General features: G+C 35.8%; 6 protein-coding genes across 7 annotated transcripts; 5 read left to right on the top strand and 1 right to left on the bottom strand.

Moving 5' to 3' along the window:
• Window positions 1-911: 911 nt before the first annotated feature.
• On the top strand, window positions 912-3,277 carry LOC130567189 (interferon-inducible GTPase 5-like). 2 transcript variants are annotated; one of them, XM_057355139.1, is made up of 4 exons: window positions 912-1,340; window positions 1,443-1,551; window positions 1,883-2,444; window positions 2,587-3,277. In XM_057355139.1, the coding sequence occupies exons 3-4, from the start codon at window positions 1,883-1,885 to the stop codon at window positions 3,180-3,182; spliced, it is 1,158 nt and encodes a 385-aa protein (XP_057211122.1). In that variant the 5' UTR covers window positions 912-1,340; window positions 1,443-1,551; the 3' UTR covers window positions 3,183-3,277. The 2 variants fall into 2 exon arrangements, with proteins under 2 accessions (XP_057211122.1, XP_057211123.1); XM_057355140.1 differs by lacking the exon at window positions 912-1,340 and having other exon boundaries at window positions 1,347-1,551.
• Window positions 3,278-4,025: 748 nt separating this feature from the next.
• LOC130567225 (interferon-inducible GTPase 5-like) lies at window positions 4,026-7,563 on the top strand. Its single transcript, XM_057355187.1, has 4 exons — window positions 4,026-4,210; window positions 5,351-5,483; window positions 5,586-6,147; window positions 6,439-7,563. Exons 3-4 carry the CDS (start codon window positions 5,586-5,588, stop codon window positions 7,065-7,067), a joined length of 1,191 nt encoding a protein of 396 aa, XP_057211170.1. The 5' UTR covers window positions 4,026-4,210; window positions 5,351-5,483; the 3' UTR covers window positions 7,068-7,563.
• Window positions 7,564-8,964: 1,401 nt separating this feature from the next.
• Window positions 8,965-11,046, top strand: LOC130566912 (interferon-inducible GTPase 5-like). Its single transcript, XM_057354738.1, has 3 exons — window positions 8,965-8,976; window positions 9,656-10,091; window positions 11,000-11,046. The coding sequence occupies exons 1-3, from the start codon at window positions 8,965-8,967 to the stop codon at window positions 11,044-11,046; spliced, it is 495 nt and encodes a 164-aa protein (XP_057210721.1).
• Window positions 11,047-12,785: 1,739 nt separating this feature from the next.
• Window positions 12,786-15,891, top strand: LOC130567107 (interferon-inducible GTPase 5-like). Its single transcript, XM_057355020.1, has 4 exons — window positions 12,786-12,868; window positions 12,965-13,032; window positions 13,656-14,220; window positions 14,319-15,891. The coding sequence occupies exons 3-4, from the start codon at window positions 13,704-13,706 to the stop codon at window positions 14,948-14,950; spliced, it is 1,149 nt and encodes a 382-aa protein (XP_057211003.1). The 5' UTR covers window positions 12,786-12,868; window positions 12,965-13,032; window positions 13,656-13,703; the 3' UTR covers window positions 14,951-15,891.
• A 187-nt stretch (window positions 15,892-16,078) lies between these two features.
• ssr2 (signal sequence receptor, beta) lies at window positions 16,079-18,541 on the top strand. The gene is made up of 6 exons (XM_057355066.1): window positions 16,079-16,144; window positions 16,992-17,149; window positions 17,304-17,402; window positions 17,678-17,786; window positions 17,913-17,990; window positions 18,078-18,541. The coding sequence occupies exons 2-6, from the start codon at window positions 16,992-16,994 to the stop codon at window positions 18,186-18,188; spliced, it is 555 nt and encodes a 184-aa protein (XP_057211049.1). The 5' UTR covers window positions 16,079-16,144; the 3' UTR covers window positions 18,189-18,541.
• A 147-nt stretch (window positions 18,542-18,688) lies between these two features.
• On the bottom strand, window positions 18,689-26,081 carry si:ch73-109i22.2 (SH2 domain-containing protein 2A). Its single transcript, XM_057354737.1, has 10 exons — window positions 26,066-26,081; window positions 24,906-25,001; window positions 23,919-24,022; window positions 22,372-22,547; window positions 22,151-22,240; window positions 21,884-22,061; window positions 21,228-21,506; window positions 19,733-20,072; window positions 19,162-19,313; window positions 18,689-19,065 (listed from the first exon to the last, which is right to left on the bottom strand). The coding sequence occupies exons 2-10, from the start codon at window positions 24,931-24,933 to the stop codon at window positions 18,916-18,918; spliced, it is 1,497 nt and encodes a 498-aa protein (XP_057210720.1). The 5' UTR covers window positions 24,934-25,001; window positions 26,066-26,081; the 3' UTR covers window positions 18,689-18,915.
• Window positions 26,082-26,187: the final 106 nt, after the last annotated feature.

Raw genomic sequence — 26,187 nt, 5'->3', positions numbered from 1 at the left:
GAGATTGATGGGAGATACATGTGTAGGGCTTAGAGATATCACATTTTCTGCTATTGTGGAACAGTGGTTCAAACATCTTCGCACCTCATTTTTAAAGACAGTTTAAAGACTTTTTTCTAGTATTAACACAATGCAACACTAAGTCCTTTGTGGCAGTCAATAGTATTACTTTAAGCGTTGCCTCTTGGTCACGACCCTTTGATTGAATTGCCATGATAAACCCTATAAACTGTGGTTTAACCCGTGGTTTCTTATGTAAAATACCAGGTGCTATACATCATCTCCCAAGGGCACAAAAAATAAGGCAGCCAGCATCTTAAAAATACATGCTGTGCGGTTAAAGCCAGATGAAGATGCAGGTCTCATGCTCTTCATCTTGTCGTAAAACAGTCACATCTGTTCATCCTGATTGCCTTTAAAAGTGGGCAGTCACGGGCCATGACCTCATTTCTCCCATCTTACACTAATTTATTGAAGACTCTCCATTTAACAGAAGCTTTTAAGTTAAAGTTCATTGTGTCATCCTTGCCGTAAATGCAGAAAACACCACCTGAGCCCACACACATGGAGATCTGAAATAAAAGAAAGCAAAATTAGAGAACTAATGTATTACTCAGACAATATCACATAGACATAGGAGTCATAAACAAATCATAACAAAAAAGGTCAAAGTATCAGCAGATATATGACTGAGAGCATTAAACAATATTCACTGCAACAGAAAATCAGCAATGTGACGGCGACATCTAGTGGAACATTTGTGCATATACATATAATAAATATAAAATAAATGTAATAAAACATCAAGCTATATTTAATGTATCCCGGTGAAATAAAAAGCCACGAATATAGAAAGTCTAAATCTTTAATTTTTTAAAATGCAGATTTTTAGGCGTTCAGAATTTACAGGATTTATAGATTAATTTAGTTTAATTTTCTACTCCAATGCTATGATTTTTAAGACCATTGCAAAACAATTTATTGAAGAAATATGAATGCTTTTCACTCTCAATCAACGTAACTTCTTTAGAAAGTGCAACCACACCAGTGACCTTTGAGATCGTTCCCTTTGAGCCTTTTAATGCTCCACATGAAAAAAGCTGATAACAGGTCCTGTGACTAACAACACGTCTCCACTCAATCTCAGCTACAGTATAAACACATGAACTGACATTACCCTTGTCAATATTTGTCTCTAACTCTTGTTACTATGGTGATTCATAGCAAATGAAAGTGAAAGTATGCCTGGACATCCTGATGTTGTTTAGTTTGCTGCCTGGAAACTTTTGCTCTTCGTAAGTCTACACACACAGGCGTTATTTCGCTGTGTCACCTATTCGGTAAGAGCTATTCCGTATCTAGATTTGACTTTTGAATCAAAGTAATGCATTGAATAAGTTTAATGAATTTTATTTATTTATCGAGCAATATATTTTTCTCAGGCTTTTGTCTTAATTTGATTTAAAATTTCACATACCTGAAGAATCAACTCCACTCCACTAATTTCACATAAAGGAAGGTTTTCATCTTGGACTAATAAACACATAAAAGGTAAGATATACGTGAAGTTTTTACCTCTTTCAAGTTCCTTAAAGGCTCTTTGTAGGAATGATTCCATAAAGAAAATGTTTATCCACAAAACCTTACTGTTGCACAATAGCTCCTTGTGTAGTGAAAGGGATTTAAAAGACTGTAAGGCAAGAATGTAATATTTTTAAGGAAGACCAAAAATGGATCTTCTACTACCACTGTTGCAAAAAAAAACTTCAGCACTTTTATTTTAAGGGTGCACCGCACCAAAACACAACATTATAAGCTTTTTCACAAGAGCTTATCTGGCCATCATGCAGTATAAACATTGACTGACACTGTTTTTTTTCAGATGGATACTTTTGAAGACGCAATAACTCAGGAGGACCTGGAAGATCTTAAAGAATCCATATCTACTCAGGATCTTCCATCAGCGATAAACACCATCAAAGATTACCTCAAACAGCAAGATCTTGTAGAGCTTAATGTCGGCGTGACGGGAGAGTCTGGTTCTGGAAAGTCCACATTTGTCAATGCTTTCAGGGGTTTAGGTGATGAAGAAGAGGGCTCTGCTTCTACAGGTGTAGTGGAGACCACCATGATACCTGATGTTTACATTCACCCAAATTACAAAAATGTGAAAGTGTGGGATCTCCCTGGAATCGGAACGCCAAACTTCAAAGCCAATGAGTACCTTCAGCAGGTTCAGTTCGAACGTTATGATTTTTTCATCATTATTGCTTCAGATCGGTTTAAGGAATGTCACACCCAGCTGGCCAAGGAGATCATGAGGATGGGGAAGAAGTTTTACTTTGTGCGTTCTAAGATTGACATTAGCATTACTGCTGAGAAGAGGAAGAAGAACTTTGACCTGAAAACGACGCTGGATACCATCCGAGAGGATTGCGAAAACGGTTTGTTTATATGCCATAAAGCACATTACAAGTATATTTATTGATTTTGACCAAACTGATTGCTAGATTAATTGATAAAACAAAGTTATATAAAATATATAACAATCTTTCATTTATTGATGGCTTTTTTGATTTTGTATAGGGCTCAAAAAGATCGGTATTGACTTCCCTGTTGTCTTCTTGATGTCTGGATGGGAACTGGGCAAGTATGATTTAAATCCGCTGCAGGAGAGGTTGGAGAAGGAGCTTCCACAGCATAAGAGACACGTGCTAATGTTGGCTTTGCCAAATATCACACTAGAAATCAATGAGAGAAAAAAGAAAGCTTTAGAGGAAAACATTTCCAGAGTAGCCTTCCTCTCTGCCTGTGTGGCTGCAATTCCACTGCCCGGTCTTTCGATTGCAGCAGATGTAGCCATCATAGCAGATGAGCTAAGAAAATACTACAGTGCCTTTGGTCTGGATGATCCGTCTTTGCAGAAGCTCTGTGAAAGATCTGGGAAAACGGTAGAGGAGCTGAAGGGTCTGATGAAGTCACCTCTACATCATGGAATAAACACAAGTTCAGTGATAGATTGGCTGAGTGAGTTTTTTATGAGCCTCATACCCATTGTAGGCACTGTGATGGCAGGGGGACTGTCTTATTTGATCGTCTCAATTACGCTGAAGAGAGCTTTGAATGATATAGCAGAAGTTGCCAGAAAGGTGCTGATGGCTTCTCTCGAGTCTGAAGTGTAAACAAATGTGTTAATTAGACAGCTTAAAGAGCCTAAAATTAGATACACTAGATCTCAGAATTAATGAATAAATATAGCATTAATAATGGTTTACACTGTTTGTGAAATAGAGGTTATCCAATTGAAAATATGTAATATTTTAAATAACTAAAACAATTTAATGTTTATATATTACATTGATTTTATGGTTTGCAACAATTTCAGTAGCAATTGTTAATATATTAATAAATAAATATAAAATTTATATAAAAATAAAAATATATTTTTCTTAAATGAAATCAGCCTTAAGCAATATTGTTCTGTGATTTTATAATGCTGTACATGAATACTGAAATTTTGTTACACTTGATCGAGGGTTTGTGTAGAATGGGAAAAAAAACATTTACCTCTATTTGTATGTACATCTATCCGTTATACAAATTATGTCTCATACCTTTACATATGCTTTGTTTATTTTAATAAAATTATACAACGTTACAATATACTGTACAAGTTTGTTCCGGTCCTAGAATCTGATTGGACAGAAAGCGATCCGAGAGTGCTGACGTAATACCAGAACGCCACAACAACGATGTGTTGTATAACTCTACCATAGAAATCAGAGTCATCGTGTTCACTCTAATCTTTAAATTACAACGTTACGAAAAACTAGACATTAAAGGTGGCAAAATCTCAAGAGAAAATGATATTTGGCAATAAAGTACATAACATCACCAGACAAACACAGCTACCACAGTTTCTGAGGATGTTGAACAGTGTATAAATCTGCGGTCACAAGTCATTTCAACAGGAATAAATACTTCTCATGAATCACCGGAAGCTTGTTTGCGCATGGTTCAAATGGCCGCGTCTGCTTTTACGATGTACAATAACTGCCCTTGTTGTTTAAAGAGAATCTTCGACAAAATAGTTACAGATGTAGTGTTGCTGCTGTGCACCGCAGACACAGCAGCCTGCTTCAAAACGCGTCACGTACCACGAGAGTGAAGTGGGACCACCAGCAACTCTGCTACAGTTACCCCAGAACAGGTCAACAGAAAGTTCTGTTATAGTTATGTTAAATTCTGTTGTATATTTATTTCGATTCAAGGTTAAACAAAGTTGGACATTCTTGTGCACAAGCGTCGTTTCACGACTGCGCGCTTGGTTGATTGTGCTTCAATTTGTCACGTGACAAAACCTCGTTTCTAAAATTACTTGACCTTTTCGAAGCCTGTTTGATCTGCATGTACTTCAAACAAAAGATTTGTGGATGTTTTGAAACTTTTTACTGGGTGAATTACTACCCATTACTATGTTAGAGTATAGGCTACGTGGGTTGAAATTCTAACTGCTTTTAATAATGTACAAAAAGTCTGGTTTTAGAGTTAAGAGTTGTCCTACCACTAAAATAATTTTAGAGATATTATTTTAAGGTCGAAAAACTCTGTTGTTGCTTTAACAACAAATACAGTATAGACAAACACAGGAAATGGGAAAAAGAAATACATAGAATAAAAATAAAATACACAAAAGATCAAAATAAATGGTATTCATAAGATGTATATTATCAAAGTTAATTATAGATATGCATAGTAGGTACTGTATATCAAAACCGTATAAACTGTGCATTTTACAATTATAAACGTAATTTACACAGTTATGTATGAACCATATTGTAGAATAAGAGAATATTGCACTTTAAAACAGGTAGGTACTATTGGATGTGCTAAATATTCAGAGTAGAGATGGCCTGTCTAAAAACTGTTATGCAAATTACTTGCAAAATAACAAAGGTTGCTTTTACTATGAATGTTCTCTGTAGTTACAGTATGTAACAAGTTCCTTCAGTTATTGTGATGTTGAACCTGATTGTTGTAGCTTAATTTAAACTGACAAATGCCAAGAATGAAGATTTTTATTCAGCTGACAGTAAAACAGATGATGAACTACTCTCTACTACTATATATTCTTGATATGATAATGTTAAAACAGGAAACAATGATGATTAATAAATGTATGGCTATTTTTCTGTATAAAGCGTAGTTTAAATTGTGGAGAAACATTGAATCAATGGCAATGTGATGCTAGGAAATAGCCATTTCCAAGAAACCCTTTCAGTTTCACTGAAAATGAAAGTACATGTTGGATGCAACCCACTATTCAGACATTGGATGTTTTTCTGTTTAGCACTGCCCACACTTAAAGCAAATGAACCTAAGAGGAATTCAAGAGGAGCAATTCAGGCAGCAAAGTTACTTGCCTTTTGTTTACCTTTAGTACAAAGTGAAAGACTGAAAACTTTGAGCGAGGTGCTATAAAGGTAAGAATGCTGATTTTATGTGTATTCTTACAGTATTCTACAATAACAATAGCAAATAAATCCTTTATTAATTCATTAACCAAAAATCTGTTTGTTTTGTAGATGGATGAGGAATTTTGCATAATAGGACAAGAAGAGCTGGATGAAATTAAAGAAGCATTATCCACTCAAGATATGCCAACAGCAATTACTAAAATCAAGAATGTTCTTGAGCAGCAAGACCGTGTTGAGTTAAATATTGGCGTGACGGGAGAATCTGGTTCTGGAAAGTCCTCATTTGTCAATGCTTTTAGGGGTATAGGGGATGAAGAAAAGGGCTCTGCCCAAACTGGTCCAGTGGAGACCACAATGCAAACACAAGTTTACCTTCACCCAAAATATGAAAATGTGAAAGTGTGGGATCTCCCTGGAATCGGGACACCAAACTTCAAAGCCAATGAGTACCTTGAACAAGTTCAGTTTGAACGTTATGATTTTTTTATCATTATTGCTTCAGATCGGTTCAGAGAATGTCACACCCAGCTGGCCAAAGAGATCATGAGGATGGGGAAGAAGTTTTACTTTGTTCGTTCCAAAATTGACTCAAACATTCTTGCTGAATCCAGAAAAAAAAGCTTTGACCAAGAAAAGACCCTAAATACCATACGGGAGGACTGTGAAACAGGTATGCAGTTTATCATTGCTTGATTTATTTGTTTGGAATAGCTTTTCTAAAATTGTATACTGTTGAATAGTTTTGTTGGTGCATTTCTACATACCATACATTGTCTTGCAGCAGAATGTTCTGTATTGCATGATAGTATATCTAATGTATGTGTGTACAATATATATATATATATATATATAATTTTTTTTTCCTTAAAGTGATAGTTCACCCAAAAATAAAAATTCTTTCATCCTTTACTCACCCTTTTGTCGTTTCAAGCCAAATCAAATACATCTCTGTTTTTTCTAGAATTGACAAAGATTGGTATTGAGGCTTCTGTTGTGTTCTTGATCTCCTGCTTTGAACTGGGCAAGTATGATTTCAATCTGATGCAGGAGAGGATGGAGAAAGAGCTTCCCCAGCATAAGAGACACGTGCTGATGTTGGCCATACCGAATATCACGCTGGAGATCAATGAGAGAAAGAAGAAAGCTTTAGAGGAAAACATTTCCAGAGTAGCCCTCCTGTCTGCTGGCGTAGCTACAATTCCTCTTCCTGGTCTTTCTGTTTTTGTGGATTTAGCCATCGTGAACAATGAGATAGAGAAGTACTACAGTGTCTTTGGTCTGGATGATCCCTCTCTGCAGATGCTGTGTGAAAGATCTGGTAAGACCATAGAAGAACTAAAGAATGTGATGAAGTCACCGTTGCATCTTGGGATAAACCCAACTGCTCTCATAGGCTTGCTGGGAGCTGCATCGCTGTATGTATCAGAGAATGCTGTTGAGTATGTCTGCAGTCTCGTACCTGTGCTTGGCACTATGGTAGCAGGAGGAATGTCTTACTTGACCATCTCAAAAATGCTAAAGAAAGCTTTGAATGAGTTAGCTGAAGATGCCAAGAATGTGCTGATAGCTTCACTGGAGACTGAAGTGTGATAAAATGCCACAGATTTTCAGGCCCTACAGGACAGACTGATAAACATTATGACAGACTTCAAGTCACAGCTTTTCATATAAAGCAGAAAAGCAACATAAAAAATTTTTGTTTAGTCCCTTCAGGCTTGCTGTATTCTGGTATTTTTAGACTGTTCAAATTAGTTTTGAGATAAATAATAATCCATGGCTTCTGGGTTTACAAAGTATGCAAAGGTCATGCACTGTAAAAAAAATCCCGTAAAAAAACAGATAAAGTACTGGCAGAAAATTACCAGTACATTTTCCTTTATTTTACGGACATTTCCATTAATGCTAAAATGCAAATGAATGCAGTGCAAAATGTAAAATACAGGCAAAACAACTGTAAAAATGAACACGGAAAATTCCTTCATATTAATACAGTATATTGTGCCCTATTTTTACGGCTTTTTTTTAGTGTGTGGTATTGTGCATGTCAAAATGTCTTGACTCTTGTCTCCAAGGACCCAACTGTATATTCTGCTTTGTTATGAGTTGTGTTTGAAATATTCAGTGAATAAACACATTCTTGTCTCTTGCTGATGTCAGTAGATCTATTAATTCTCTTAGGAACCCAGGGTATAGTGAGATGTATGGCTTAATACGTTGTAATAGCCTTACACTAGCAGTTGTCGTTAGCCTTACACTACTAGACAATATCACATAGACATAGGAGTCATAAACAAATCATAACAAAAAAGGTCAAAGTATCAGCAGATATATGATTGAGAGCATTAAAGGGGTCATATGGCGCGAACACGTGTTTTTCTGTGTCTTTGGTGTGTTATAAGTTGCCCGTGCATGTATTAGACACGTAAAAATTAAAAAATGTAAGTGTCGGAACAAAAGATGCATTCTACCTAAAAGCGAAACCCAGACCTGCCTGAAACGTCTCGTGTAACCACACCCCCTCAAATCTACGTCAGTTCGTGGTTTGATTTGACTAAGACCACCCAAATGTATACGCAAGTAAGGTGGATGTACCTGTCAGTACAACTGCTTTGGAACCTGATCTTCCAAATAGGTAAGAGGCGGTGCACAAACAAGACTTATTTTCTTAGGTCAGTTTGCTCATCAAGAAAACGTTTCTTGATTCAAGAAATGTTTAGACATTTTAAGAAAAAAAGACTGAGTAAGAAAGTCATTTTTTGCAGTGCACATCTGAAACGAAAGATAATATTTGTTTTAGCCGTGTCATATGACTCCTTTAAACAATATTCACTGCAACAGAAAATCAGCAATGTGACAGCGGCATCTAGTGAAACATTTGTACATATACATATACATATAATAAATATAAAATAAATATTATAAAAAATAAAACATCAAGCTATATTTAATGTATTTCGGTGAAATAAAAAGCCACGAGTATAGAAAGTCTAATTATGAATTAATAAAATGCTGATTTTTAAGGCGTTCAGAATTTACAGGATTTGTAGATTAATTCTCTTTAATTTTCTACTCCAATGCTATGATTTTGAAGACCATTGCAAACCAATTTATTGAAGAAATATGAATGCTTTTCACTCTCAATCAACGTAACTTCTTTAGAAAGTGCAACCACACCAGTGACCTTTGAGATAGTTCCCTTTGTGCCTTTTAATGCTCCACGTGAAAAAACTGATGGCTGCATAACAGGTCCTGCAAGGGATCAAAAAATATTTTATAAAGAGATGTCAATTTGAATAAGAAAGCTATTTAACCTGAAGTCAGAAGGACACAGATCGACCCGTATATGAGTCATAGCTGAATTAATTCATTTCTAAATGACTAACAACACGTCTCCACTCAATCGTATTAAAGTATGAAAATATGAACTGATATTACCCTTGCCAAAGTATTTGCCTCTGACTCTGGTTACTATGGTGATTCATAGCCAATGAAAGTGAAAGTATGCCTGGACATCCTGATGTTGTTTAGTTTGCTGCCTGGAAAGTTTTGCTCTAAGCAAGCACAGGCGTGATTTAGCTGTTATTTAGTGTAAGAGCTATTCCGTCTGAATTCACTTTATTGTCTAGTATAATTGACTTTTGAATCAAAGTAATGGATTGAATAAGTTTGAACAAGAATTTGATTTATGTAGCTATCGAGCAATATATTTTTCTCAGGCTTTTGTATTAATTTGATTAACAAATTTCACATACCTGACAAATCAACTCCACTTCAAACTTTTTTTACAACAGGTAATTTCACATAAAGGAAGGTTTTCATCTTGGACTAATACATAAAAGGTATACATGAAGTTTACCTCTTTTAAGTTCCTTAAAGGCTCTTTGTAGGTATGATTCCATAAAGAAAATCTTTATCCACAAAACCTTACTGTTGCACAATAGCTCCTTGTGTAGTGAAAGGGATTCAAAAGGCAAGAACTTAATATTTTTTAAGGAAGTAAAGTTTTTAGGAAGGCCAAAAATGTATCTTCTACTATCACTGTAGCAAAAAAATCCTTTACCACCTTTATTTTAAGGGTGCACCGTACCAAAACACAACATTATAAGCTTTTTTACATGAGCTTATCTGGCCATCATGCAGTATAAACATTGACTGACATTGGGTTTTTTCAGATGTAGACTTTTGAAGACGCAATAACTAAGGAGGACCTGGAAGATCTTAAAGAATCCATATCTACTCAGGATCTTCCATCAGCGATAAACACCATCAAAGATTACCTCAAACAGCAAGATCTTGTAGAGCTTAATGTCGGCGTGACGGGAGAGTCTGGTTCTGGAAAGTCCACATTTGTCAATGCTTTCAGGGGTTTAGGTGATGAAGAAGAGGGCTCTGCTTCTACAGGTGTAGTGGAGACCACCATGATACCTGATGTTTACATTCACCCAAATTACAAAAATGTGAAAGTGTGGGATCTCCCTGGAATCGGAACGCCAAACTTCAAAGCCAATGAGTACCTTCAGCAGGTTCAGTTCGAACGTTATGATTTTTTCATTATTGCTTCAGATCGGTTTAAGGAATGTCACACTCACCTGGCCACAGAGATCATGAGGATGGGTATGAAGTTTTATGCGGTTATTAATCATGACATTATTATCAATATACTAGTATTAAGTTTTGTTGTCAAAGTTTTGTTGTCAAAACTCCCATCTTCAAAAATGTACTTTAATGCTTGTAAAGAATTGAACGATTAATAAATAAATAGTAAATGATGCCAATTTACTGAACATAACATGTTTTCACAAGCAAGCAAATTTTTACTTGGTACATTACAAAACACTTCTTCCTAGTTCTACCACAGCTTGTTCATTATACCTGCTTTCATTAGTGTTTCCTTTAACACAGTCATTGATGCAAAACAAAAAAAAAGTGAAATGTTATAATTTTACTTCATACAATCTTATTAAGAAAAACACAAGAGACCTGCTTTTATGTATAGTATTTAGTTGTATTCAAAATGGTGCTAAATAGCACTAAAGTGGTTCATTGGCTCATAATCATAGGGGAACCACTTTAAGTGCTATATTGTAGCACCATATCTTTAAAGGTACTATACAGCCCCTTTGGTTACAAATGGTGCTACCGTAGAACCATATAACCATAAGAGGTGCCATATAGCACTTCATTGCTTCAACAAAATGGTGCTCAACAGTAAACAACAGTGGTTCTTTTTTTTGTTACACAAATAATTGCACATGTACAGTGCCTCTTACTGGTACAAACATTGATAATATTACACTATAACGACTGTACAAGATTAACAAATAATGATATTAACATTTTAAACAACAGTGGTTCTTAACCAACGACTCGTAACTTTAAGTCCCACTGCATTCAAAAGTTGTATTCTGTTATGATAATTTTTTAATGCCTTAAAATGACTTTAATGTAACTCTACACCCTTGACTGATTTAATATACGCAGATTCATGAATATGCAAATTAGTCCTCGCCTCCATGTGTTAGGTCAGACCATTGATTACAGGTCCATAGATGCCTCATTCGACGTGTGAGCAGCATAGTGTTGTAGAAGCCGAGCTTGTTGTAGCGATCGTTTCAGTGGCGAGTCTATACACCATCCTTACATATCCATGACTGAAATCTGATAACGTGATTAGTTACAGGGTTATGATATCTTAAACGGAGGGAGTTTCAAACTGCATTTTTCAGTAAACTGCAGTTTTATGGACAAAATACTCTGCAATGGTTTGAAATGGTGAATTTTTGCACATGCATGGTTTATCTTACTGCATGTTAAAAACACCACATAAAAACATTAAAAACTTGATTTTCACTACAGGGGGACTTTAAAGAACTATATGTGGTTAACAAGTTCTTTGTATGGCCGTGGTTCTATATCTTCCGTGCATGCAGAACTGCTGAAGAACCATACAGGGGCTTAACAAGTTTGTTATACAGTAACAGTGCTAATGTGTATAGTTCCCCAACCATCCCAAAGAACCACTAAACCACATATTTTTGTGTGTTCAGTGATGTTTTCTTGACAAAACTTTCTTTGTCAATATAACTAAATTACAGTAATCTTTTCAGGTTTAAGAAACTGACTTTCACCGGTGTTTTATGTCAATCAATAAATAAAACATTTCTAAAAATCACTTTGGGGTTTGTGTTTAGTTCTGTAAAGTGTGTTTAGTCACAATGAAGGAGGAACCGCTCAGTTCTAAAGCCAAATCTACATAACATTCCAATGTGCAATTAATGGCATGCAACGGCATAACTGAGCTAAGCGCCTCAGATAGACCACCTCGAAAAATGATCATGAGACATATAGTGTCCATAGATAATAAATAGGCCAAAGCAAGAAAGTCTTTCCTCGATTAGGCAGTTTCCCTGTTGAAGGCGAATGATCTGTGTTGCTGGATTCATCTTTGGTCAGTCGTTCTGTTACAGAAACACCAAGCAGGAAGCAAATCCACATACACACACACAGATTTAAAAGGACTGTTCACCCAAAAATAAAAAATCATCACTTACTCCCCCTCAGGTTGTTACAAACCTGTATACATTTCCTTGATCTGCTGAACACTAATGAAGATATTTGGAAGAATGTCAGTAACCAAACAGATCTCATCCCCCATTGACTCCCATAGTATTTATTTACCCTACTATGGCAGTAAATGGGTGATGAGATCTAGCCAAGGACTTTAAATACACAGGGATAAACGAGAAGATAAGAAACACCTAGACTAATCAACAATTACCAAGGAACCAATGAACAAAAGAACTAAGAACTACAAATACAAGACAAGAACTAAGAAATACAAACTAAAATGCAGTTTAGGTTAGACCTAAACTACATTTCGTTGCCTTGTACTTGTACATGTGTAATGACAATAAAGTTGAATCTAATCTAATCTAATCTAAAAATCCACAAGACAATGGAAACACAGACTGGTGGATCGTGACACATTTTCCTGACACTCCTTATTTGTGCGTCATGAGATACTCATTGTGCTTTGCATTGCAAACAAGTAGTTGCAGAACCAGTCTGAAACACAGTCTCTTACGTAAATACAAAAACATGCTGTTTTAAATGCTGTTAGAAAGCATGTTAATGAAATATTACATATTTATATATATACATATAGATAGCAAGTATTAGTAAACTTCAAGATATACATGTGCATGATTTTGCAAAGTACCAACACACTTTGTAACAAATAAACTGACACCAAACCAATTTTATAGTGATTGTTTCATAACAGTGAAACCGAAAGTAGACATTATGTATATCCTGCTCTGTAGCCTATACTTTTGTCTGTTTGGAGCTTTACAGGTGTACTCATTAAGTGCGTTCCTGTCTAGAAGTATTTGGTAAGAAAAACAAAACATACTATTCTATTTTTTATATTTTTATTATGATAATAAAGAATTATTTGTAATATTTGATTTGAATATCCATTTGAAAAGGGAACAGCTGCATTTAAGGTTCCTGCTCTGTATTGTAATTTACAGCAGTACTGCTCTGAACCAAGAAGGTAAGCATAATTAATTCTAACTTATTTCACAATATTTAGCCTATATCTACTTCTGCATGATTCACTTTCACTAGAGTTTGTGAAACAAGCAGGATTTTAAAATTTAGGTATGTGGGGTAATAATTAGGTTTACATTCATATTTATGCATTTAGCAGATGCTTTTATTCAAATTGATTGGAAAACAAAAAATAGATTCATTGTAGACTCAACAATGTCATAAATTATTTCTTATAAATATGTAGAAACAATGCTAATGTTTAATTTTTATGGATTTTTATATAATTATTTGTATAACTTAAATATCATTGCTGAAACCTCGGATTTGCTGTTTTTCTGGAAATGGAAAAAACACTGTACTTTTAAAATAATTGTTGTCAAAGTTGACAAGCACTTTTAAAACTTTTTGTTGGTTAGATATTTGCGAAACCATTTGAAATTTTTTTAGCAACATAAAGAATGACTAATAATAAGTTTATGGCAAAAAAAATCACAAAATATGGAGAATAAAAATATGGTTTCAGAAGAACAGCAGCGTTAGGTAAAATTTAAGTTCAGTGCCCAGATAATCAGGCTGCTATTAATTTCTACACCTTCATAACTGACAGTGTTCTCTTTTTCCCAGATAATTGCATCTGAAGATGACAGTCCCATAACAGAGGAGGAAAAAAATATGCTTAATGAAATTCTAGCTAATCAAGATATTTCATCAGCAACAAACACAATCAAAGAATATTTCAAACAGCAGGAACGGGTTGAGCTAAATATTGCTGTGACAGGGGAGTCTGGTTCTGGAAAGTCCACATTTGTCAATGCGTTCAGGGGTTTAGGGGATGAAGAGGAAGATTCTGCCGAAACAGGTGAAAAGGAGACCACCATGGAACCCCAAGTTTACCCTCATCCAAATTACAAAAATATGAAATTGTGGGATCTCCCTGGAATCGGAACATCAAACTTCAAAGCCGATAAGTACCTTCAGCAGGTTAAATTCGAACGTTATGATTTTTTCATCATTATTGCAAATCGGTTCAGAGAATGTCACACCTACCTGGCCAAAGAGATCATAAGCACTGGGAAGAAGTTTTACTTTATCCGTTCCCAGATTGATTTTGCCATTAAAAATGAAAAAAAAAAAAAAAACTTTGACCAAAAAAAGACACTGGATAAAATTCGGGAGAATTGTGTAAATGGTTGGTTAAGTTTGCCTTGACAGTGCATTTAACTAAATTAAAACCCCATATTAATAATAATACTGTACAATGATTCGTGCCTTTCTCATTGTTTATAGGGCTGAAAGAAATAGGTGGTATGGATGACCCTGTTGTGTTCTTGATCTCCAGCTGTGACCTTAGCAAATATGATTTCAATCTACTGCATGAGCGGATGGAGAAGGAGCTTCCACAGCATAAGAGGCACGTGCTGATTCTGACTCTGCCAAATATCACGCTGGAGATAAATGAGAGAAAGAAGGAAGCTCTGAAGAAAGACATTTTTAATGTAGCCTTTTTGTCTGCATGTGTGGCAGCAGTTCCTGTTCCCGGTCTTTCGATTGCAGTAGATTTAAGCATAATAAGTCTTCAGATAAGAAAGTACCTCAATGCCTTTGGTCTGGATAAGAAATCTCTGAAGATTCTCTGTGAGCAATCTGGACAGACCATGGAAACCCTGGAGAATCTGATTACCTCAGTTTGGTATAAAGGTCTTTTGACAGGTTCACTCTTATCCAAGCTGCTTGATTCAACACTTCTTGTATCTGAAGATGCTGTTGAGCGTGCGTTTAGCATTATTCCCTTTATAGGCTCTTTGGTGGCAGGGGGACTGTCTTTTGTTACCGTGAAACTCATGCTAAACAAAGCAATAGATGATATAGCAGAAGATGCCAGGAAAGTGTTAATGGCTGCATTTAAGAATTTAGAGTAGTAGGCAAATTAAAAGCAGTCATACAAATTTAATGCTAAATCAATGTAGGCTAGAAGAATCATATCTCGTATCAACTTTAGACCATTATAATGCAATATACAAGTCATTTCCTTATATCAGAACATACACAGTAAGTAAAACATGTCTTAAAGTAATTTCAAGGTAAGCAATGATAGATCATTGGGATAAGAGATTTGGGAATGTGGGTGTGTGACTGTAAGTGAGTTGTTTTTTTAATGTTCTTGTTAATCTTTTTGTCAGTGATTCTGCTTAATTGTTGTAATCATTATTGACGCTCAATCATCATTTAATTAATCACTTGACATCAAGTCAGCATTGGATTTTGGATTGGATTGGATTTTGACATTTATTTTCATTTTCAAAATCCAACGTGGGCCGAACCTTGTCGATGTTGTATTTTAATGTCCTTCTGGTGTTAAATTGACAACCAGTGGAGGCTGGATTCGATCTGAATTCATATACTATTGCTAGCCTACTATTATAGCCTATTAGTCTTAGTCTTAGTCTTAGTCAAACTTTATTTTAGCTAATAGGCATATGTTATTTATATGCAGATCAATGAGAACGGGTAGCAAATGTACATATTTTTACGCTCGTAGTAGAATATGTTACGTTTACAAACACTTTTTTACAAAAATTCTGTTAATTTATTTCACTTTATTATTCAGGTTGATACATATTTGCATGAAATAAGCTACTTGTCTTATAGCAACTGTATATATGTAAATTTATGTTGGCCCTATATCCAAAATATGACCAGTTCTGTCACAATTTCTCTGGGTAGCTGCGTTGCATGTGTTTAAAATCTCTTTCTCTTTCTCTCTCTCTCTCAACGTGGTTGACTTATTAATGTGCATGGAAAACTCTGTCACGAAGTCAAATATGTATGTGTTTGAGCCCAATAAAATAAAAGCTTTTTCCAGTTCTGATTCTGATTATTTATTAATAAACGCACTTTGATCATGAAGGTGGATTTTATAGGGTTTTTGTCAGGTTATTCGTGACAGACACTGGTTAAAAGCAGGTCTCCACGCCGCAGCAATAAGGGGCGCTGTGAAATTTAGAGAGTAGTCGCGCACACACGGGACACGTCATGCCAGCGGAAGACTAAAATGATCTGCGCATGCGTTTTCCCATCTTCATCATTTGAGGTCTTAAGCCGTTCGGGTGACGGTAAGGTTGCTGCCTAATATTTTACTTTTAAAACATAATTATTTGATATTGAGATATGAGATAACACATTAAAAAGTAATGTCATGCTTCAATTGCGTACAATTAAACAGCTGATGTTGTCTCTTTCAAAAGCAGAATAGTTGTTTTAGTATTCCGAGACGAATGTAAGGTAACAGTTAACGTTACACGTAATCTCAGTTTGCTACCTTTGTAACGTTAGATACTTTACTGTTTTTCATCTAATGAACCTAATTTAATATAAGTTCAGTTTGTTTAATTTCACTTAAGCATACATTTTCTAGCGCATTAAATGCAGCTAGCTGCTTTTATCTCAATAGTCTGTGTTGGTTGTGTGTCTGGGTTTTGTACACGTAAGCATATATAAACAAACATCTTGCATGCATCAAGTTCTATTTGAAAAGCGAAGAAGATATAAAAACAGGTCTTTGCATTGCAGAAGTGCGTTTTGCTGAAGCATGTGACTTTTTTTTCTTTAGGAAAACTGTTCATTCAATAATTTTTGATGCTGGCAGACTGTTTAGATTGCCAGACAAGTTATACATTTGCATATTTATACTCCTTATTGCTGCAATATGTTTAACAGCTGAATTAAAGAAGAGACTGAATTTATTTGAAATTTCATACGTTTGAAAAATGGACTTTAGTGTCAGTCTGCCCTGTCCGATTATCAGTCATAAAGGCCTCTGGTTGTAGCATGTACTAGCAGCACTAGTGATAGTTTCTGTTTTAGTGTCATTTTATACTTTTGTACTGAATCTGGTGATTATTTTCATATAGTGTAAACTGCTGATTTCTTGTGTATTTAATGTATCTCTTCCCCCCATAGATGAGGGCTCTCTGTATATTTGCTTTGGTTGCTGTGGTTGGTCTGGTAGCAGGAGAGGAAGGGGCTCGAATTTTGGCCTCCAAATCTCTGCTGAACCGTTACGCTGTTGAGGGACGAGATCTCACCCTCCAGTACAACATCTACAATGTGGGCACCAGGTATTCTTGTCTTTTTCCTATACATTTCAAATTAATTTGTTCTAATATTCATAATTGTCTTATTTTCTGTACTGCTCCATATCTATATCAAAAGACATTTTTGCTTGTAGCAGTATGGCTTAACATTGTATTTACATTTTTTGTTTCTCTCTAGTGCTGCTTTGGAGGTCGAGCTGTCTGATGACTCCTTCCCTCCTGAAGACTTCGGCATTGTTTCAGGAATGCTCAATGTGAAATGGGATCGCATTGCTCCGTATCCTTTCAACAGCTTTTTGAAACCCTCAGCCTTGATAAACAATCACTGTCCATTGACCTAATTTTTTTAATTTAGATATTCAAATAAAATGATATTCATATAAAATTACAATGCCATCCGTTCCTGCATTTACCTCTTTATTTCTTATTGTGAATGTAATCTTTTCAACTAATAATCTCATTAGGCAATCCACCAGCCATATAATCAAACAATCTGATCATTGTAGTATTGTTTTCATCAGTAGGTCATGTTCCTTAACTCCTTGTCCACAGTGCCAGTAATGTTTCTCACACAGTGGTTCTAAGGCCACTGAAAGCTGGTTACTTCAACTTCACCTCTGCTTCTGTAAGCTATCTGGCCCAGGAGGGTGGACAGGTCGTGGTAAGTGAAATCCTTTAACACCATTCATGAACATTGCTGCTGTTGTTTTAATCCATGGTCGGGCTGCACAGTCCATCATTTGACAATATTTTGGTTGAGCCATTTTCATTTTTTTTTATCCTTAAGGTTGGTTACACAAGTGCACCAGGTCAGGGAGGCATTCTCGCCCAGAGAGAGTTTGACAGACGCTTTTCTCCACATTACGTAAGTGATGCAATGATGTAAAATGAAAATTGTACTGTTTTGCAGTCTGGTATCATGATTTTGACATTCTTTCCGTCTTTCTAATAGTTGGACTGGGCTGCTTTTGGTGTTATGACGTTACCATCCATTGGCATTCCTCTGCTTCTCTGGTACTCCAGCAAGAGGAAGTATGACTCTCCAAAGACCAAGAAGAACTGAAATGTATTAACAGGACAAACCCAGATCAGGGATCATACTGTACATGGGTTTGGGGAGGTATATTATTGGAGGGGGATTGAGATTGTTTTTGAATGAGTTACCCATATTGGGGGTACGATGGTCAATGATTTAATCTGTTTTTAAAGGATGTTGGTCTGTCTTTATCAGATGAATTTTGTTTGAGGGATCTGAGGACTGAAGCATTATAAAGTGGGAGGATCGACAGTGACCTACATATGGCCTCGTATGCACAACCTTGTGTTTCTTTCGTAGTTGCCTAAAAGACAGAAGAAAAAAAAGTCTCTTCATGATAAATGTGGGGCTGTTTTGTGAAAATAAATGGAGGGTTTTAAAAAAAAAAATCCTGTTGTGCTCCATTGTGTGTTTGTATATTGACATTATTCACATTTAGTATTCGTGCATTTTTAGAATTTTGGAAGTGTATGGGAAAGTCATTAGCCGCTGACCTCTGACACTAGTACAGACACATGTATCTGTGGTAAAGGACTCAAAATGGAAAAATTTGTACACATGTTTAATTTAAATACTGTATATAAACTTATGCCAACAGCTATTCCACAGAGGAGTAAATATTTACAGTTTTAGGTAACATAATTGGAGTGAAACAATTTGTTTAACTTATTCGTTTTATTTCTATCTGGTCCAATTGGTTCAGTATTTCTTTGTGTATGAACTACACCAAAAGTCCATTTAACAACAGTCTAGGTCAGCGTTTGGGGTTGGGTGGGGGCAGAGATGGCCTTGAGCTGCTTGGTCTCTCTGGAATCCGTTCATAAATGGAACTGGATGAAGCGTTATGTGAATGATGGAAATCAGAGTGTCGGGGCTGAACCATCAGCGGAGGCAAACCAAAACTCTGGAAACAAAAATTTTAAGCATCATTTAAAATACTTACACATACAGATCATTTGCAGGAATATTAATGAAAGGATATAGTCATATGTTTGTTTACCTGTCCACTACTTTCTGTCCGTAAAGCAGCATGTGCAGATCTTGGGGGTGGTCTAAGAGGAAGACTAGGGGTGGGTCTTGAGGAGACAGCATTACTTTCTTGTGCACCCCTGATGTTCACCTCTGAATATACATGATGCCTTGGAAGTTCCACTAAGAAAAGTTACAGGTAAAACCAGCATATGATATACCAACAAGTAAGCATGTAGTATATGCAATATGCTATATCTTACTTCAATGATAATATAATATATACATAGTTTTTTTTTACTAAAATATAAATAATTATGGTTCCTCTTAAAAGGATAGTTCACCTGAAAATGAAAGTTCTTTCATCATTTGTCATGCCAAACCTATATGACTTTCATTCTTCCACAAAACACTAAAGAAGATATTTTGAAAAATGCTGGTAACACTGACTTCCACTGTATGGACCCAGTCACTGAGACATTTCTCAAAATATCTTCTTTTGTGTTCCACATAAGAAAGAGTCATATACAGGTTTCGAACGACATAAGAATGAATAAATGATGATATTTTTTTATTTTGGAGTGAAAATTATCATCCTGTACCTGCATTTCCTGTCGCCTGCCTCCTCCACCCCATGGCGTAACAGTCTATCTCCTCATCCTCATCTCTTCTTCGTGTATGTATAGTCTCTTCATAGGTGTGCATTGGCTCGAATTTACAGTATTTCTGATCTGCTGCCATTGTGTCAAAATTTGTAAGAGATGGCGGTACAGATGCCGCTGTCGCTCCCTGTAGCTCAGAGGGAGCACTGGCATTGGGCATGTTTTCTGATGCCGCTCTGGGGGGTTTATTGACTCGGGCGTATGGAGCTTCCGGGGGGTGAGTTTGATCCAAAGTAACACTAGGATTATAGGGTCTCTCAGCAAGCTCAGAACTGCCATTCTAGTGTAGGAGCAAGAGAGCAATGTGTTGTCTTACATATAGTACTGCATGAAATAATACTTTTCTCTTTTAACCTCTAAAACCATTTAAAGGGAACAGTCTCGTGCTTTAGTCTATCTCTGTCTGCATTAGATCACATATCAATAATAAATATGTTTAACGGATACTGTTTTTTACATTTTCTAAAGAATAGGGGATCAAAGAGCCACTTCCAAATGTCTATAGTATGATCTCTTAATGTATAGTATGATTCTCATATTCAGTAATTAAAGATGGGATAACATGCTTTTCCATGCATTCTGACTTCTTTACACTGTTAAACGTGCTGGCTTCTCATGCTTAACATGTTCAACTTGTTAAAAAAACAGTTGGACGTATGACGTAGTATTTCAGTGCTTGATACACTCGCCCAGCACTCCAACTTGTTTTGGAAAGTTTTTTATAAGTCTGGATTCCTGTTTCGTAACAGGGATCCTATTCCTTTTATTGGGAATTTCTCCCGGAAAATCACACCGATGGCAGGGCGAAAGAATAGCCCGTCCACGCGTCAACTGACAAGCGATAGGAAGACGTGCTTATCGAGATTGGCTGCGCTGCGTCAAAATTGGCTGCGCTGTGGGCCTACAGCTGCAACTAGTTACTCTTGAGATAGTGAGAGGAGTTGAGGTGTGTTTGTTTGTTCACGGCATTTCAGTGATGGATGTTATATAAACGGTGTATGTAACACTGGATTTGGAGATCGTTTGAAACGGATAGATGGCGCGGTCCCAGCGCTAAAAGATGCCGGACATGAACCGCACGCGGTAAGTCAAACTAAGTCATATGTATGTGTTTTGTTGGCAATCGGCGTGTACGTGCATAATGTAAACAACACAAAGGGATAAAACGAGGATGTATTGTGTGCTCGTGCTGTAGTTCCATCCCGCCTGCCTGCGTCCAGCAGCTCTTCTTTTTCTGGAAATAATCGTACAGCTGTTTCTCTCTTTTATAAATTTGATCAAACTAAATACTCTTCGAAGATACGACGTATGCAATACTACTGTATAGGTACTCTAGATTAATATGAGATTGGCAGAAACTGCTTGTGTAACCCCATCTTTAAAAATGCCAATTAAGTTTGTAAGATTTTGTCATTCTTCATCTGTAATTACTCACTTCTACAGTAGGAGGCGCTGTGTCAGGTCCACACTTGCACTCTGGGAGCGAGGCAGTCTTTTTTAAAGGCTTCCTGACTGCTGCATACTGCACAGTCTCATCTCTAGTTGATGTGATGTGGTTGGAGTTTGTGGGTAATGAATCTAGAACAGCTGGTCCAGCAGCTATGGCCAGTTTTGTCTGCTCGTCTTGACTGATCACTTTTCCATTTTCATATTTTCTATCTCCTTCCTGGTTCTTCATTCCCAGCTTATCAATTTCTTCACGGTCACCATTGGGCTTGAAAGCAAGAAAAAATGACAGGATATGAAGTAAAAAGACTTGAAAATAAAAACCATGTGCTTCAAAACGACAACATTTATCTCAATATGTTAAAAAGTAAGACTGCACTAAATTGAACAAAAGTAGCGAATGCAATAAAAGAATGCGACATTCAGTATGTGATAATAATATCAATTGCACATTCTTTCTGCCATCTGTATCAATTTAAATCTTTAATCATACACAATTTTCGATGTATTAAATAATTCCGTTATTGCAAACCATTGCACATGTACAGTATTTTGATCATTTCAAAATATCTTGCAATAGTTTTTAAAAGGTTGAAAGTCCACAAAAGAAAATATGTATCTCTCTCAATCTGTCTGTTCATATACCTGATTGCAAGAAACAGTCAACATCTCATTAAAGGGCCCCACGGGATTATGGGTATAGTAGTTGATCAGGTCTTCTAGACTATGATGACGGCTGTCTTCTCCAGCAATGAGATATACACTACCAAACGTTTCACTGTCCTCCTCTTCAATGATAAAATGACGACATCTATCCTCCCCTCTAGAGTTTCAATGTATTTGTTCATTTGCATAAGAAAAATGTTTACTGTAATATGCACTGTACAAATGTATACATATGAATAAATGTACCTGTAGGAGAGCGCAAAGCCAATTTTTGACTCGCTGAGCCTCAACAGGAAACAGCCTTGTGGTTTATCCTGCAGCAGCTGTTCTGCTTCCCTTAGAGAGTGAGAGTAAACACAACATCACGTGTTCTGCTTGTATGACACTGTTTCACATCCGCATATGTGTGTGACCTGCAAGTGCATTTGTGTTGTGTTTTCAAAAAATATGTTAAAAGTGGGTGCAACCTGCGTGTCGCGAAACCATGGAGCCAGCAGGGGAGAGAGTTTCCAGGTGTGCGCAGTCGAGGCAGCTGCGTTCTTTCAAACCACAGCAGAGTGTAGGCACGCAAAGACGGGCTCAGGGCCTCCAGGGTCCCCAACGGGCCCAAAACCAAAGCGGGAGCGATTCTCTTTACTGTCACCTTAAAAAAAAAGAAATCAAAGAGGAGTTTTTGACATATTCTCTTATTTCAGGACAGTTCAGCCAAAACTATAGAAAATGCACAAACTTTCTTTAATATGTATTTTACGGTGTTCTTTATAAGACACAAAAATCATACTGGTTTTTGAAAGGGATGAGGATGATTAATGATGAAATAATTTTCTTATTCTTAGAGAACTATTCCTTTAACTCCATAGCAAATATGTAATGAATTACAAAAACAAGAAATGTGAAAACCTTTTATGCAATATCTGTAAAGTATAAATATATTCATGATGCACACACTACAAAAGGAACTGAACTGGAAAAAAAAGATCTGAATGGTCCCATTTCTAAATTTAGAAAATATAATTGCTGCTGCATTCTAAAAATGACTTTTAACTTTGTTCTAATACGGAAATGCTGCTGACTTTGTGGTTAGAGATGAACGTGTCCACACATCTTGCACACAAGGCAATAAATATCACATCAAGTCTGGCCAGCTACTCTCACCTTTGAATAGCAGTGCAGTCATTAAAAAACACATATGTTGAGTGTAAATTCTTAAAAGCATAATTAGTTTTGACCTTGTTACTGGTTAATACAATTGGCTATTGTGGGATGAAAAGTTAGTTGAAAAGGATACAAAGCTTAATTTGATTTTAAAACATTTCTGTTTGGTTGAATAAAAGTAATGTTTTGTATAATTTGATAATAGTCATTTTCATCTAATATGTAAAGTGTTTGGTTAAGCCACTTAAAGGTACACTACACTTGCGTGTGTGTAGAAGATCCTCCGCCTCATTTTGAGCAAGGAAAAACCCTGTACTGTACTTGCTATACACCAACTTGCCATTTCATGTTCAGTGATGGAAAAACTGCTGACAGCTTTGTTTTGAGGAAATAAATTCACATATTTTGTATATGAGGAGAATATATTGTTTAAACTGTAAATGTGTTATAAAAGTGGTTGAAATATTCTGGAGAATGAATGCAATTCTGTTCTAACAATGTGCAATAGTTTTTCATGTATTAATCTCTGTTAATTTCAATACAGTTATTCATTGTGCATAAACTAATGTTAACAGTTATAACTTTTGAGAATTAATAATGCTAAAGTTACCATGAACTAAGATTAATAAATGCTGCTGAAGTATTAGCTCTAATGTTAACAAATACTGACTTATTATAAAGTGTTATCGTAAGTCTTGTTGTTTGAGACCTCACAGGCTCCAAATTATGTGTTGTGTTTCTAGTTTATTATATTCACCTCATTTTCCTTCTGATGAACATGTTTTTTTAATTGATCAGTCTCTTGTTGAGCTGTTGGGCGACCTTTTATACTGCGTCTGGGTTTTACTGGAGGTTTCTAGGTTGTCACTTGCATTTCTGAATCAAGACATTGACGTGGTTTCGGCATTGGATGGTGGACAGGAAGAGAACCCAAACGTTCCTCTCTCTCCTGAGATTCAGCATCTGTACAGCAATAAAATAAATGTCCTACTTAATAGTGACACCAGACTGATAAAGCAATGTAGAGTATACTGAACCACACCAATACACTACAGATTAAATTATCACATTCAATTATTTAAAAAACTTCAGTCTATAAAAATAATCTTATGATTAATTGTATTTCAAATGCAATGAATGTAATATAATTTATTTAAATACTTTCTAGTTGTATCCCTATATGTACAGTATATAGATGTATTATTTAAATGTCAGACTGAGAAGTTGAGATCATATCAGAGAAGCTAAAAAAAATGCTTTGAATGCTTTGAACGGAAACATCACTTTCTTCAAGCACAGTTGCAACATTCCAAAATTACTATAAAAGACGGACATAAATACAGTGTGATGATGAAGTACACAATGCTAACACTATGTACCAATATCCTAATTTAAGTTATGTGACAAATAAATATCATATTTCAACAGGAATCAGTTGATGTGTTGGTAAATTACTTCATGATGTAGTCAGGTTATCATAGACTTATGATATACTTTCTGTTGTATTTATATATTCACTTTGACAGTAAACTTAAAAATCTGTTTAAAAAAATGAGAATTCTGGAAGATTAATTATGTATGATATATTAATAAATGTGTTAATTGACTTGCCATTTTCATCAATAAACATATAATGTATCCAACATTCAAATGTATACCATTTGTGTAAGTTGTGCTTTTCATATTAACGATATTTTAAGACTTAAAATGAAGCAATTTTCTACCGTAATGACGACCCAGGTAAACATAGCAACTTAAAAAGATGTTATGTTGTTTGTTAAATGTATATTTAAACTTTGCTCTCTATATATCACAATAGTTTAAAAATAATAGAAACTCGTCTGACCTTTTAACTTTTGGTAGTCAAAGTCCATGCTCAAGTAAAGAATCTATACACTGTACGGTGCTTCTTCAGTTCTGTTCTCACCCTCTGTGTCTCATCCTGTTTAAGTGCATGTGTGACACACAGTGAGAGAGAAAGAGAGAGAGAGTTAGCGGAAAAGGTCACAGGCACAACATTATTATTGAATCATAGTGATTGTGTGCTTTTCAAACTACAGTACCTGAAATGCTCAAATGCTCAAATACACAAATTACCTTTACATTTATGTTCATTCCAAAAGCTTCAATGAACTGAATTATGTCCAATTAATTCACTGGGTGTAACAATGCTTAACAACTGGCATTATTCAGCAATAAAAAGTATTTAATTTCCATTCTGACAACCAAAATCAAAAAGCTCTAAATTACAATGTGAGGAAAATACAGCCTTTTATTTTCACAATGTTTGTGAAAATTAATTTTACATAAAGTAAAGTGTTTCTATTTTTAGCATTTCTTGATTTCTGTACAGCTGCAACTATTTGTATGTTATGTCATGCGTGTATGTGTGTGTGTGTGTGTGTGTGTGTGTGTGTGTGTGTGTGAGAGAGAGAGAGAGAGAGAGAGAGAGGGAGATAGAGAGGAAGCCGTTGGGCCACGTGATTCGCTAACCACACAGGATGAGAAAGCAGGACCACAATGCATCAAAACAGGCGAAAACAGAGTGATGTTGTGTTTTAAATTTTAACTGTGCCCTACAGCCTTAATATTGTGGGGAAAAAGCATATTCTGAATCCTGTATATTTGTATGTATAGAATATGTGTTTGTCTTACATCAATTTCATTCTAATTTTATATATATTTTTTGCACGGTTACGTTTTAAAAATAAAACTTCAAAACGTAACCATCTTTCCTACCTTTTTATTTCTCCAGAATGAATTTTATTTTTAGTCTTCATTTTAAATTCGGTGTAATGACTAAAGGTACAGTTACAAAATGTGTCCACTAGGTGACACGCGTGTATTAAAAATGAGAAGGCAGCGGGAATGCATTCAGAAATTATGCACATTAGCTATAAAATGATTTAATATCATTTTCATTATAAATGTTTCCATCAATGTTCTCCTTCCTATATCAAATACAACGTTAAAATCGTGATGGTTAAATAAAACAATTCCGTCCACCTTTTATGCGAAACACTCGTGTGTTCAATATTACTGTCACATGAACCAGAGTTCCTATAGATGACATGTCTCCTTCTCAGGAAAATCCATTCATTTCTACTGCAGAGATGAATCATTCCAGC

Source organism: Triplophysa rosa, linkage group LG16 (genome assembly GCF_024868665.1).
Source record: "Triplophysa rosa linkage group LG16, Trosa_1v2, whole genome shotgun sequence".
Lineage (NCBI taxonomy): Eukaryota > Metazoa > Chordata > Actinopteri > Cypriniformes > Nemacheilidae > Triplophysa > Triplophysa rosa.
The sequence above is the reverse complement of the archived record's forward strand: the minus strand, read 5'-3'. Positions and strand labels throughout refer to the sequence as shown.